The sequence below is a fragment of the Patella vulgata genome, chromosome 3 (genome assembly GCF_932274485.2).
Source record: "Patella vulgata chromosome 3, xgPatVulg1.2, whole genome shotgun sequence".
Classification (NCBI taxonomy): domain Eukaryota; kingdom Metazoa; phylum Mollusca; class Gastropoda; family Patellidae; genus Patella; species Patella vulgata.
Window position 1 is genome coordinate 26,773,821 of NC_065881.2, and position 16,264 is coordinate 26,790,084.

At 35.9% G+C, this 16,264-nt stretch overlaps 1 protein-coding gene across 1 annotated transcript in view; it reads right to left on the bottom strand.

Annotated features, from left to right (window-relative positions):
• Positions 1-16,264, bottom strand: part of LOC126815261 (inositol 1,4,5-trisphosphate receptor type 1) — a 173,504-nt gene that overhangs the window by 93,851 nt on the left and 63,389 nt on the right. The window contains exons 4-8 of the mRNA XM_056099399.1: positions 13,491-13,612; positions 13,269-13,355; positions 13,041-13,118; positions 2,397-2,477; positions 1,585-1,682 (exon numbers count right to left, since the gene is read on the bottom strand). Coding sequence (XP_055955374.1) covers positions 1,585-1,682; positions 2,397-2,477; positions 13,041-13,118; positions 13,269-13,355; positions 13,491-13,612 — 466 coding nt within the window. The remainder of the gene's footprint in view (positions 1-1,584; positions 1,683-2,396; positions 2,478-13,040; positions 13,119-13,268; positions 13,356-13,490; positions 13,613-16,264) is intronic.

Here is a 16,264-nt window from a genome sequence, read left to right on the forward strand (position 1 = left end):
ATATTTTAATGTAAAACTTAGTAAATTCATATGTCCAATGTTTAATTGTCAATGTATCTTTATGCTTCCAGGCAAAAAGTTCGAAGGATGAATTAAAAAAAGTCATAAAAATGTTAGCAATGTGTATTCAATAGCCTATAAAATAGCCGAAAACAAAAGGAGTTTGAAGGAAATTTTGATGCAGTATTTATTATTTTCCATATAGACCTGAAATATTTCATCCAGATGATGTTTATGATGGTACTTCATACAAAAAGTCTGAAAGTAGTCCCTTGGAAAAAATGGACGATATTTGAAAAAAAAAGTTTGATTATATGCACTTTGAGTGCTAAAACAAAGATAGTTTTTTCAAAATTTAAAGTCTTGATGGTTGTAGTGTATATATTCAGTCATCTGTGTGAGATTTTGTGATTTCCCATGCTGTGTTGTTTACCATGTAGCTGCACACTGCTGAATGCTATATTTGCTTCATATTTTCCAAAGTTACAAATTGTATGTTCATTATTTTTGATTTTCATCCATTTTTTATAGTTCAATATCATCTCAACAGATTTAGATACCAAAATACAGGCACTACAAATGTTGTGAATGATTTTTTGAGGCCCCCCCCCCTCCCCCATTTCAGGTGTTGTGACAATTTTTGTCACTTTACATTGCCCTTAAGCAACACCGGGATTATGACGGATGTTTACGACTACAGGCTTATGACAGTGTCAAAAGTGTTATACACCTTGGCCGGAGGAATCATGGATCTTGTGGCCCTAGACTTCAGCCTGTCAAGCAGTACCGCATCTAGGAGGAAGGGGGCAGTGGGACAAATGTCCCACCCCACCACCCCACACCAATATTTGGGTTTGAGTACAAGAAAAAAAAGTTCCATTGGATAACCGACAGATTCTAATTTAGATTTGAAAATATGAAGGTTATTATCTGGGTCCTCATTAGGTCCACAATCAGGGGCCCCATTTCAACGCCTAGCTGTTGCATTCGATAAGGCCCCTTTTTACACAAAAAAGAAAACTTCGTAATTTTGACTTGTCCCCACTCCCACACAAGGTTAATCCGGTCCTGCTGCCAAACCTGTAGGTCAATCCGACGGTTCGAGTGAATCTGCCAATTAGTAGGTGGATGACGATGGATGGCTGAGCACAAACGTGGCAATGGAACATGAGAGATCCACATGTGTTCAGACACCATTTCGTTTCAGCCGCTGACCATCATCGGAGGGATGCTGAGTCTCTAGAAAATTACAGGAATATCAGCCCAAAATGGTTCAATTCCGTTCAAATATGAGGAATTTGTAATTTTCCTCGGCAGATGATACAATTAGGCCAGTCTCACCTATAATGGGTAGGGAGAAATTTTAATGCCCTCTTTAAATCCGATTAAATGCGATTATCGACCGTGGATATTTTGGTTTTGTTTACTTCAACAGAATGATGGTGTACTGTATACTAATTATATTGTAATTGATATTGTCATTACTTCCTACTTTATACAAGTTCGTCATACAAAAAGTTACCGCTATACCCATGACACACATTACAAAGGAATACGAAATAAAATGGAAAACGTTTTACTTACCCAAAGGTATTTAAGTCAATATGATAAGGTTGACTCCCATGAAAATAATGGCCAGGAGACTTTATGCTTTCAAACACGATCTGATCATAGATTTGTACCTACAAAGGATGTAATATACAATTGCAATTCAATTTGTATCCGTTTAGATAAACAATTAATCAAACATAGAAGACTAGCCAGATTCATGTAAAAAGAAACAAATAAACAATTGGTAGACAGACACAAGATCATAAATAATATGATATAATGATATTAACTAATATATTAGTCAGATATGGATTTATTACACAATTAACATTCTAACCACCACTCGTATCTTAAGTACAGGACCTAAAGGCAATAAAGCCCTATGTTCTTAACTCAAGTTTCATTCTATAGACTATTTATTGAATACTTATTATGTTAATGTAATTTGAAATGAGCAGTTCTTACAAAAAAAAAACCACGGTTAAAATACCACGAGGATTATTTAATGGCTCCTACGGTTTTTTACAAGAGTGAGCTCGAAACCACGCCACTTGCCTCAGTGGCAGACAATTTGAATTACAACGCTGGTGTTAAACCAATCGACCACACAACTCCGCGAATGACTGAATGAAACGGGGTTTAACGTCCTAGGTTCCAATTGCCAAGGAGTATTTTACGTGTACGCTAATGTGTACACGGGACCTTAATTATTCGTAGCATCCGAATTGAGCACTGGACCTCTTGGTTAGCGAGCCAGCACCTTACCCGCTGAGCCACCGCGGCTCGGACCATTTGCAGATGATGGATGGGTTGAAGAAGTTCTTCAAAAAACAATCTATACTTACAACTTCTCCTTCAGATTTTACTTTATATTGTGGCAAGATACGGAATTGTGCATTTTTGGCATTGAAATCTTGTAACATTATCTGAAATAGAAACAAAACATATAAATGAGTCTAAGAGGCTTTTTTTAAAAATGATTCAACCGAGGGACTGCTTCTAATATCAAGTAGGAGTTTATTCCAAAGTTTTGGATCTTAATAAGAAAAAAGACTGTTCTCTATATAAAAAAAGAGTTAACTGATTTTGGTTTTGAAAGACAGTTGTGAGATGAACTTCGAATGTTTCTTCAGGGCATGTAAACAGTAATAAGTCGAATATCTTAAAATCTACGCGATAAAAAACAGGTAACCAATGTAGGTGATATAGTACAGGTGTAATATGTTCATGTCATTTAGTAAATAATAATAAGGCGTGCTGCAAAATTTTGCACTCTCTGCAATTGGTAAATATGTTTAAGAGGTAGTCCAGCTAAAAGTCCTGAGGTAGCCCCAATGGTTATGTATTTACAAGATTAGCGAAACAGGGTTTAACGTCCTACTAATGAAGATGGGCATATGCCATGAAATGTGCTCTTTTGCAAGATTTGCGCTACTGCTTACTCCCTATTTCAAATTCCATACCGGCAATTCTTTGACGTACACGCCAACGGGAACACGTGGCCGTTGTTTTCATCCCCATTTCTAGGCCAACACCGGGATCGAACTCGAGACCTCTTGGTTAGCGAGCGAGCGCCTTACTCCCTGACTCCCAGATTGAACTTGTTGGCAGAATATTATGTTTTCATGTTACTTGGTTCGAATATTATACTGAAAACAGATTGAGCGACTTTCCGTGTTACATTTCTTCTCAGAATGTTTGTATTTTACCAGTTTCGTTTCCTAATTTCTTATTATAGAAAATATTCTAAATGTTTTCATGCTGCCTTGTTTCGTGAAGTCCCTTTCACACACATCAAAGACCTCGCTACGCGCTTACTACGTGCAAAAATTATATAGAGCGTGGTGAGGTCGAGGTGAAATGCAGAAACCTACTCACTCAGTACGCGCAGAATCGCAGAAATGTTCACCCTCATTTCCACTACGAGTACAGCACGCCCAATACATCACCTCTACGCTTTAACTACGCTCCCACACACCCGCACGACGCCCAGCCACGACCCACCACGTTGCTACCACGTTCTAAAAGACTCCTGCCACATCCTCGCAACGCGGTTACAACGACCTTACGTCCATTGGCGCATACACCACGACTTCGCTACCACCTCAAAAAATCCACCAGATCGTGACATTTTATTGCTCTAAATCTTCCCAGTGCAAAAACGGAAAATTTGACCTTTTGACCTCCGGGGTCGCTTAACACAAAGGTCAATTTAGCACGTTTACATTTTTATTAAAAGAGTGATTATTTTCGATCATTTACAGCATATTTTCATGACACAAGAATGATTGCACATTCAGTTTCAGTGCAAATGATCTCATTTGACCTTTGATCTCATTTGACCTTTGACCCCGAAGATCTCGAAAACGCCCCAACGGCGGACTGATTACCACTCGGCATCGTATTCTACGCAACATTTTACTCTAGAAAAGTTGGGTGTGGTTTTCTGTCCATTTGAGGGATCCCCATCCCACCCCACCCCACGTACTAAGCCTGCGGTCTATAATGAGAACATATGGAACGAGTTTTTGTATTAACTTGTTCTGGAAGAGGAACATTGTTAGCGTACAATTTCCTGTTGGACTTTCGCATTTAAGTTACATTTGCAGAATGTTGCTACGATAGACACAGCATAAAATTGTATTTAACTTTATCACATTGCCTACGATATCAGCCAGGTGGAAGCGAACGTAAAGTACCATTATTTACAACAACAACTTCGCCACGATTGCACACAGTTTTGCCAGCACACAACCATTACTTTAGATTATAGACGTTACGCTCGCCTAAAAATATTCATTTATTTAGGTTTTCGATTTAGACACACAGAAAATGTCTTTCAATTTATTGCATGATACTGATTGATGGAAGCAACATGAAATTGTAATTGCGGATAAGAAGAGAAGGTGTATTATGGTAGAATATTAAGTAAATAATGTGCACTGGCTGTTCAAATAATGAGAAATCAATTAAATCACCCACTATAAATATTAAAATATTATTACTCTAGTTAGTTATCATATCGCCAAATATGATAATCTATGGTCGTATCGATAACTAAGGAAATTCTACAACTTATCTGTGCAACACAGGGCCCTGTTTCTCGAAATCTTAACTAAAGATAAAATCCAAATTTTAGTAGATACTTAAATTTTGGTTAGGTAAGCACTAAAATCAATCTAATATTATCCAATCAAATTACCAAAATTTGGATTTTAATCTTAGTTAAAATTTCGTGAAACAGGCCCCAGAACCTGAAAGTTTAAAACATACTTTCTAGAATGTGACCTGCATTTCAGCACGTTTACAATATTAGAGAATACAACATGTATGTCAGAAGACAATAAATAAATAAGTATTGGAGCAGGGGAGTAAACATGCCCTCTATCTTGTACTACACCCTTTAGCTAAGTGGGCTGCCAGTTTGGATTTAGAATCCAGTGGGTTAAATACAGAAAAAATAATTACATATATTAGCTATATGAACTGCCTAAAACAAGGGATATCGTATATTCTGTAAATAGTAAGCATATTATGTCGTGTATGCTTCGTCGTTACCTATATAGTGAGGCTATAGTTTAGAGATGAATACAAATAAACGGTTCTACTAATCAGTAGGGTCAAAGTAATGAAAAAAAATGGGCCATCCTCGAAAAAAATTGCAAGAAAACGTTTTATGGGTGTTTCCTGTAGTATATGGTCTAGACAACAACACATCAAAAGTTGTCTGAAATTGAGCTAGCGCAAAGGGTCTAAATATGACGTCAAACAAAATGGCCGCCATTTGACCAAAATCCCTTTTTTTTTCTGCCCATATTCTATAAGTGCTGTTGTTGTAAAAGGCTTAGGTGTAAAATAGTGCTATTACAAAACCAATATCTTTGTAATTCATCACTCTGAGTGTTGTGCAATGTTTCCATGTGACGTCATTGCGTCATAATGGGTCGTTATGACGTCATGACTAAAATTGTTCCTTTTTGATGGTTTGTTAGCCATTTCATTTGAGGTTGTAGATGGATGGATAGCATAAATGCGGGCAATTGCTGCAATAGAAATGCCGACAACGATCTATGGTCGGCCTGGACCAATATTATCACCAAAAAAAAGTCCCAGTTCGAAATCCGTGCCAAAATGGGTCAAATTGGCCAAAATTCAAAATGATCGGGTTTGGTATCAAAATATATGTTTTCGGGGTAACTGAATCCATTTCCATACATACTTTTGTTATAAGTGTTGCCACTGAGTCAATATTGGGAGTTATTCAAGATGGCGGACAGTTTTGGCGGGAAAGTTCGAATTTTACTTAAGGATAGGGTTTGTAGTCAAAATATACGTTTTCGTGGTAGCTGAATCCATTGTTGTACATATTTTAGTGATTAAGTGATTCACCGTGTCACTATAGGTGAAATTCCAATTAGGGATTTAGATTACAGATTAGGGAATGGAGGTTAATGATACTCCTACCTTAAAGCTAATACAATGACATTCATCGAGTATCAACTAAATTTCATTTGGAGTGTCGCCCAGCTCAATGCGGTAGCGGCGTATGGGTATGTCAACTGGGGACACTCCTAGGTCACTGCGGAAGTTGATCATGCCTACTGAAGCATGTTGCTAATTCAATTCACAAACTGATTCAAATGTTGAGACACGATGGATACAGTATCACCTTTTTGTCACATATGCAGTGAACCATTTGATAATGATCTGGCCAACATTATTTCGGAAATAACGGGTATTGGGAGCGTCAATAAGGCGGCTAAGCTGAGAAATTATGGTCGTGATTTCAAGCTCGATGAAAAATACTATGTGGAATGTCGCAACTTTCACTATCGCGCAATGTTGTAACGCTATTGATTTGAAGTGAAGGAGACTGTATCAAGGTCTAGACGGTCCGAGGTGCCAAAATTAATTTTTGCGCACCGTTATCTTTTACTATTGCACAATGCTGTAACGCTATTGAAGTTGAGGAGCCTGTATCAAGGTCTTGACGGTCCGAGGTGTCAAAATTAATTTTTGCGCACCGTTGTCTTTTACATGGTCAGTAAGAAAGACTAGCAGACGGTCCATTACAACAAATATAACCGGCGACCGCTGCTACAACGCCTACTTTTTGGACATGCCAATACCGGACATTTGACGACGGGACATTATTCCATTGTCATCTGGTGTCCCTAAATTACTTGCACACCTAACATATTTATAAAGAGGGAGAGTGAGAGCAATGGGGTTTATGGTTCACTCGACACAAACTAGGTCATTTCGGGACTAACATATGGTTCAATTTTATTTCCATAATTCGCTTGCGCGTAGGGGTCTTTAGCAGTGGGAGGAAACCGAAATATTTATAAAGCATCTAGCTTTCAAATTGTTCATTACTCTGTGTAACCTAAGCAACTAACTATGTTCACGTTCATATCTTTAGGACTTAATCATAATCCCTTAACCACGTGTCAATGTATGGTATGTCATGGCTCATATAGACACCAAATCGATTCTACCATGTGCCACAGAACTCAAATTTTCACGATCCTGCCTCCTCTCCTAAAGTATCCTAACTTTGGTCTGCCTGGGCCCTAGCACGTCCTTGGCTCATTGTTGAACTTAGTCATGACTTTACACCAAGTTTTATTATGTCCCAAATTTTCTGCCATTAAAATTGTTATCTCCGCTCAGTGTTGAACTTCGTTCAGTGATCTTAATCGGCTCATTATTGTCGGTCTCCAATACCCGTTCTCTTTCCATCATTTTCGGAATGGCGATAGCCACTAGCCAGTTCATTATTAAATAGTTCACTGCATATCGGGATCCATCTGTGTCGCATTATTTGAATCATTTTGTGAAATAAATTCGCTCTGTGCTTCAATAGGTTTGGTCAACTTGGCTCCACAGTGAGCTGAGAGATGCCCCTTTCATATGCCTGCTACCGCAATGAGCAGGGGGCGGGCAGAGAGTCTAAATGAAATTTAATTGATGCTTGATGAATGCAATAATATTAGATCTGGGGCATACTCGACCTCTCTTAATCCTCAAATCTCCAATGGGATTTCCACATATTTTGACCCAGGGGAACCATTTAGTTACCAAAATGAGTCGAAAATGGAATCTGGTGCCTCCAAAACGTATATTTTGATACCAAATGTGGTCATTGTGTAAAATTCGAATTTTCCCGCCAAAACTGGCCACCATCTGGAGTTATTTCTCAATATTGACTCCGCGGTATAATTATTCAACCAAAATGTGTATAGAAATGGATTCAGCTTAACCCCGAAAGGATACATTTTGATACCAAGCTCGATCATATTATAATAATTGGATACAAATTGAATTTTCCAGTCTAAACCGGCGGCCATTTTGAATTTTGGCCAATTTGACCCATTTTGGCATGGATTTCGGACTGGGACTTCTTTTGGTGATAATATACTCTAGACCGACCATAAATCGTGGTCAGCGTTTCTATTGGAGCAATTGTCTGCACTTTTGCTATCCATCCATCTACAACTTCAAATGAAATGGCTAACAAACCATCAGAAAAGAAATTTTTTCGTCGTGACGTCATAACGACTCCTTATAACGCCACTTGGAAACACTGCACAACACTCACAGAGTGATGAATTGCTAAGATGTTGCATTTATAATAGCATTGTATTACACGTAAGCCTTCTCAAACAACAGCTTTGATAGAATATGAGCCGAAAAAAAACGGATTTTGGTCCAATGGCGGCCATTTTGTTTGACGTCATATTTAGACCCTTTGCGGTAGCTCAATTTCAGACAACTTTTGACATGTTGTTCTCTGGACCAAATGCAACAAGAAAATGCAATAAAACTTTTTCGAGCAATTTTTGTATGGTTATTCTGCAATTTGACTCTACTAAATCACCAACGAAGCTTTGTTTCGTCAATAGCGCCCGAAGTATTGCAAAAAGTGAAAAGGAAATATATATAGATAATACATATTCTACAGATCGTATACTTTATACTTTATATGGTATTTACAAAAACAACGCTCTTATAGGTTCTTGTGTACGTACTTACACCATGTATTTTATTGGCCTGTTTAATGTAATAAGGTTAATATAAAACTCCCTAATTAAGAAAACATTCATCCCCTGATATTCAATATTACATAGTCCAATACCTATTATGTTCTAGCTGGTTAATAACCCAAACATTCCCTTGATATTCAATGTTTTAGAACAGTAACTACCATATACTATCAGTGATCGCTATTAATTAAACAATCTTGTTAGTTACAACATAACTTTCATTTTCTGACATATATAATAAAATTCTAATTCCTTAGACAATATGAAGAAAAATACAAGAGGCCATGTGTTAATGATCATGTGTATGGCTGCCAATACGATGGATATATAGAACCCCCATCTCCTCGATCTTTCTGTACTTTATATAATCCTGATACTAAACCAATTAGTATTGACAATCTTCCCTCGATCATTCCACATTAAAGCGAACTGGTGAACCAAATTTTCACATCATGTTCTACAGGTTTAAATAATTATAATATGTAATTCGAAAATTAATATGGTCTTTGCTATATTGAGAATCTCCTACCAGTCTTTGATATTTTTTGATATAAAAAAAGACGAGTAGGAGATTTTATTTATCACCCATTCCCTTCTTACATGCACAAATAGATAAATATAATTATTTGCTGTAGATTTCACTTTTACTGAAATGATACATCATTTTTTGACAGTAATTCAACCATTGTAAAGTCCTTTATATTGACCCAGTGTTTCCACCAAGGTCAACTGAATACAATAGTTCGTTTTTAATTTAAAAAAAAGTTACTTTTAATAAGAAATGAACTGTTCTTTGAAAAAAAGTAGTTCCTTTACAACTGACCAATCAAATTCTTGTAAAGCGATATATCACACAAGCGATATCTACTGTAGAATGTATTATTGGGTGATAAATACATGTATTACGACATTCAATAAAGTGACTCAATTATGTCGTCAGTATCGCACATCATCGGCAAATGATACGATTTTATTATAAATCCAATGGATGATGCAATTTACTATCCATCTGGATTTCGCAAGCGATGTGACTGCTGACTCCAAGTGTTTTAATTTCATTGACCAACAAAACGATTTACAAAGAAAAATATATCATAAATTTCTACACAAGGTTACATTATTATAAGAGAGTTGGGTCTGAAGTTATAAAGATAACGGGGACAGGGTAAAGTGATTATTTATTTTGATCTAATCATTTTCACGTGTCAAACTTTTCAGAACTGTTATTTGGGTGGTAATATTGAGTAGCTAACTTTGTATTTGAATCTGAAAGAATCGACTCGGCTATATTGAACATTGCAAACCAGAGCTTGCAAATCGAAAGTATGATAATAGGAAGAGTGATTATTTATTTACAAAATGACCGAGAAGTATGCACCGCCTACAAGGTTGATAAAAAGACACATTTATGTCGAAAGCCTTGGGTAAATACATCTTAAAATGTAGAAAATAATAACCCTAATATACAATCATGTATAATTTGATCGTTTCTTTAAGCATATGGACCGCATACACAGGTCAGACAGTGCAAATAAAGAACGGAATTGGTGGAAATGTAAATGGGTTTGTAATGACATTTGGAGCCATCCTGCTTGTTATGGAATGAAAGTCAAAGAAAACATGATTCCGCAGTAATTCATTTCTTCGTATTCATCTAGCAATCCCCGAAAACCCTGCAGATTAGCCATGAGCAGATCTTCGTCTTATTGCTACGTTACACGATCAATGCTCATCAAAAATAACATCTGTTTTAAATATTGGATAGTTGCAGACCTTCTCTATTGATTGACAAACTAACTGCATCATGGTCTAACTAACTTATGATAATAACAAATTAATAGATAAATATGTGTTATAAATAATTGGGTGTTGCTAGCGAAAATGCTGCGCAGACAACAGATTTGTTCAGTAATATAAATTAAGTGAAATATAAAATTGAAATAACACATTTTAGGGTGTATATTTGTATGATATAGTTGGAATTGTAGACCCAAAGTTGGCATTTTATCAGTCAGACTATTACTTACGAGTGGATTATAACATGAATGTGAAATTCTAACTAAACATATAATTTAACAATTTTTTCTCGGAAATTTACTGCGAGCTCTACCTGGTTTCTATTAATGTTGCAGTATTACAAGTGTTAACCTAGAAATGGAACCATTCGTTTGCCTCAGTTCATACTTTACCTTTCTGAATGTTGGGTAAATATTTTTGTAAAGGGTATGTAATCGACTAGTCTACGACAAACGAATCAAATATTGATCATGGATATTTTTTGTTGTCTACGGTTACATGTACTATGACGATTACACGACGATTTAGGCTCGGTTATGGAGTGCTGGTACTAAATGAAGTCATGGATGAGCCATACATGATGGTTATTTCAAAACACCGATTCAAACGAAATGACAATCTAATAATAATTCGTGGGATAGACTGATTATATAGAAGACCCAAGGACAAAACTCCCAGAAGATGAATAAGAATTATCAGTAAGCCCATATCGAGATAAATCATGGGGAATAATGGTCGACTTTATTAATATAAAATTGATCAAAGCCATTGGGTTATGATAAAAGAGAGGTAACGCTCCAATTAAAAATGGCTTCTCTTTCACACGTGAATAATATTAATGCAATGTAATATTTAGTAAATATATTTTAGAATCATATTTATGTAACATTTAGTACATGGATACGTTTGGAACCCACTGTCTTTAAATAACGGAACCTAAGTCAGACTCAGCATCCTAGTAATTACTAATATTTATCCTTTCATTAATATTAGTATTTAATTGTTCAATCATTTGTATCGAATCCTCAACTATCCGTATCAAGTTTTATATTAACATTTCGTTTTGCACCCATTTCTACGAAAATGAAATCCTTTTGGCACCCAAACAAACATAGAACAAAAGAATGTCAACATACGTTGAATAGATCAAAACAGTGTATAAATTGAATGATAATTCTAGCAAGCTAACCATGTCCTGGTTTTTAAATAGATGGCTTGACTTTCATTACTGAGAAGAGTAATGGGATAGGCGTGTTCTGTGTCTATCAAAATGTAACCCTGCACGCTATCACATAGCACGCGATATGCACTATAAAATTATAATACAGGAAGAATTATACTAATAATGACTCAATAATATGACAGCAAAATTCTTCAGATTCAAAAACACAAACTTCAGAACATATTATATAATTGCTTTAGATATTTATTAAAACTGCAATTCGTAATGAAAACAAATTGTAGAAAAGATCGTAAATTTCGTTTTAAGAATGGGGATAAAATGTTCACGTTGAAGTACTAGTATTAAATAATTATCATTTCTATACGCGCACCCTATAATGCATTCAAAATTAATATTCATACCCCAAGCGAAGGAAGTGTTATTTTTAAAGGGCTTTCAGTACATCTTCTGACAAACCCCATCATATAGGATCGATAATGACCAGTTCTCCATCATTTCATTATATATATTTGTTTTGCATTTCTTGTACTTCTCTCTTCTAAGTATAATTTGCGTCCTCCCCACTGTGTATTTAATAAATAGACACGATTTTTTTCTGCCAGTAGTTGAGTAATAATATCGATTACCGTCGATGATGAATAACCCTGGAGATATAGGTCTATTTTCCGAAATACCTACGCCTACAATGTATCACGTACCGAATCATAGGATAGGTTTGGTGCTAGGAATACATTTTATGTGTGCGGTATCTGTGTATTCTGACCATTCTTCTACAAGAGATTGTTCAAGGCGGCGAAGGTCTGTGCCTTATTGTTTATCCAATCAAAGCCTTTGCTTGAGGGATTTTATATCATTATGGTCTACATGCTGAACGTGAATACACTCTTAAACTAGGGCGAACATTGCCAATATTAAAATACACTTCCTTCTGCTACATCGATGACATCACAATAAGATTAAAATAAAGATCTTATGTTGTTCCGATTTCATAGTTCAGATTTAATTTTTATTTGTCTTCACTGTCGTGGAATTGAATCTGGAAGAGTTAAATAAACCGAGGTCTGTTTAGTGTGGGAATTAGCCAATGGCATATTCGCTTTAGTTATTATTTACGCGAGCTGTGTGTTGAATCTTGGGAGACACACATAAAACGTCAGAAAAAAATGATCGTTTTCGTCTTTTAATCAAAAGTATAAGAAACGAAACGAAATTTAGACGTGTGTTTTAAACAAATTATTAGTGACTCGAACAATATATAGCAACCCATACTATACGTTTAGAATATTTCGGAAGTTTTCATTTAACCCAGCTCTAATAATTTCAAAGTTAAACGTTCTTGATATTCTCAATTATGTAAATTTATCAACTGGGATCTCAATGTTGATTTGGTGACACAGACTTGATGTGATACAAACAATAAGCGTTTATTTGATGTTGGTAAAATACATACAGTTACTTACCATCATATTATTTTTATCCTTTTGGCTGGTCTGTGACGTACACATGTGTATATATTTGTTGGTAAACACATGTTTCAGCTGAAAATAAAATATCTTTCTTTATTAAATAATCTATCAATGGCGCTGTTGACAAATGAAATTAGACCAAGATAATATTTCTCCAAATATACAATGTATTTGTAAAATAGATAATATTATTTAAATTAAAAGTTACACTGTTATTCTTACCTGTACGATCTCTCCATATCGAACTTTCTTTCCCAGTTGACGTTTCTGTTCAGCATTATTATCAGCATTCTCAGCTTCTGCAGCCAACTACATAACCACAAAAAAAAACATCTTTATACTTTTTGCCTGAACCTGCATTGGATGGTTGCAAGAGTTTAAACTTTTTAAAACCTTTATTTTAAAGGTTAATAAATTGAAGGAGTAATCTTTTTAGTAACTTACCTTAGCCTGTGCAAGTAGACCCTTGTCCTCTACTTTATTATCACCAGACGCTTGAGCCAGCCATTTTCTGTATTTTTTATTGAGCTTATACCTGTTCTGTATGCATACTTGAAATACTACCACTGAAATTATACAAACACGTTTCAGGTTAATTAAATGTAGCCAGTCTCTCAATGTATGTGTATTTTGATTATGGATGTAGCTTAATAGTAAGTGCAGGGAGACTGCACCACACACAAACAATTACACAAACAAATTTACGGACAATAAATCACAAACACAAGCACATATCAGATTTAGTGAATGGATCCGGGGGCTAGCCGTAAGTGCCCCGGGCCTGTAGTGATACAGACTTCACTCAAAAATGAAAACTAACAATAAGGAAGAATATATCCCAAGCATTGTATAATACTAGTACGAGTCATGATCTGCTGTATTCCACATAAAATATGAATGTAAGAAAATTGAAGGAAAATTACCTATACAAGTAGGGCCTACCCATATCGGTGAAATATATTAAAAAGCTAGGTAGGCTACAACTAATTGGCCTATGTTATAGTGAGAAACATTATAAGCGTTCGACAGAATTGAGGCGTAGGGGCCTATTGATTACAAAGTTAGAGCATATCGTCGGTGGGAAGTCAAAAGGTCGTAGGCTATCTGGAATATTTTGCGAAATTCACTTTTTTGCTTCTTCAGAAAGAGAATTTTCTTGTGCATCTTTTCATCTGGTTGTAGTATTTCTAAGCCAATAAAAAGGGGTTTTATAGATATTGTTTCAAAATGTCGTATATGGGGTGTTCTAAAAAGAAATATATTAAGAGTGAAAATGTCGTATTTTCTTGAAAAAAATCAACTATGTGTCTAACCAAAGTATTACAATCAAATGAAATATAGCTAGTATTGTTTTATGCTTAAATACGTATTATTGAAATTATTGTTAAGCGTTTACTGTGTGAAATCTATGAAATTGAAGCAGGTAAAGGTGGATTTTTCCTGCGATACGTCTTTGCTGTATAAAATTGCAAATAATTAGCTTTCACTCTTTATTTCTGCACTTGATGTTGAGCTTGATATGTGCGGATGGGCTATACTATAAACCGGAAAACACCGGAAAACAACCGGAAAACTACCCAGGTCAGTGCTTATGTGGAGACCTACACACTAGACGAACTTTGGACGTTTTTCAACATTCTGAACAATCATCATTCATCTGTCAAATTAACCGCAAATGTAAGCCATAACAGCAGAGATTTCCTTGATACTACCGTTTTTAAAAGTAACAACACCAAAATCACAGGCCAATTGGAAACTAAAGTATTTATCAAAGAAACCGACACACATCAATTATTGTTCAAAAGCTCCTTTCACTCAAATCATACATTCTCTGGCATCATAAAATCTCAGATTCTCCGTTTTCATAGGATATGTACTCAGAAGACCGACTTTGAGTCAGCATGTACATTGGTATTTAGCAAACTATGGGAAAGGGGGCACTCAAAACGCTATCTACGACGTATAAAAAACAACACTCTAGCTGAGCATGCCGCCAAAGAAACAAATAATATACAATCAGCACATAAAACCAAAATTTGTGGCCATCCAAGATGTCAAACATGCAAAATCTTAAACATATCCGACCATTTCCATAACAAAATATCTGGCACAAAATTCCCAATATTAGACCAACTTTCATGCAGTAGTTCAAACATAATTTATCTAATCTCATGCAGAAAATGTGACAAGCAATACGTAGGGGAGACTCAAAATGCACTTAGGGAAAGAATTAACGGTCACCGGTCTGACATAGTCACCAAAAAAGACAAACCTGTCTCAATTCATTTCAACCAACCAAATCATGACATTTCTGATCTCATTGTCACGCCAATAGAAAAGACCAAGAGCGACTTTGAAACTTCAGAAGAAATTAAAACGTTTAGGCTAACAAGAGAAAAATTCTGGATTGACAAATTGAAAACAACAGCCCCCCTAGGTTTGAATATTCATACGGCTAGCGCAATAGCTCCTTTTGTAGTTCCATTTAGCGCAACAGCAGCAAGTGCGTCCAAAATCATCAGAAAACACTATACTGATCTCAAAGAAAATCACCCGAAAATATTCACACAGAATTTTATAATTGCATATTCTAAAAATAAAAATCTGAACGACATCCTAGTGCACAGTAAATTAGATTAAATAAGACCAGTCTCCACCCTGACCCAAAACAAACCATATATCAAATCCTATGCCTAACCGTTAGTAATTAAAATCAATTAGATATAAGAATCCCTAGCCGTAACCCGGTGATGTGGAACAAACACGATTTTTTAGAAAATCCAATCCGTAGTAGGAAACACACTAATGTGGCTCTCTCCCGAGAGCCTCAATTTATTTTCTTTTTTCTTCAGAAACAATAATACCAGAATACCAGAAGCACCACCCAAGGAAGACCATCAGCGCCACCAACACCAATAAACAGTGAAATCGCCTTTGTATATAAATCTAATGTATTGTATGTATTTTAATAAAACTAGGAAATATCACGAACTAATTTTTCATCATCCTAGGTCAGTGCTTATGTGGAGACTTAACCTCTCCCCCAAATTCTTAAACCTAACCCAGGCACACAGAGGACCAGTCTCCGGGTTACCTACTTAGGGTGCCAGTCCCCGGGTTACCTATTTAGGGTATTTTCCGGTATTTAGGCCTACTGTGTGTTCCGGTATTTAGTGCTTTTCCGGTATTCAGTATAAAATGGTGTTTTCCGGTAGTTT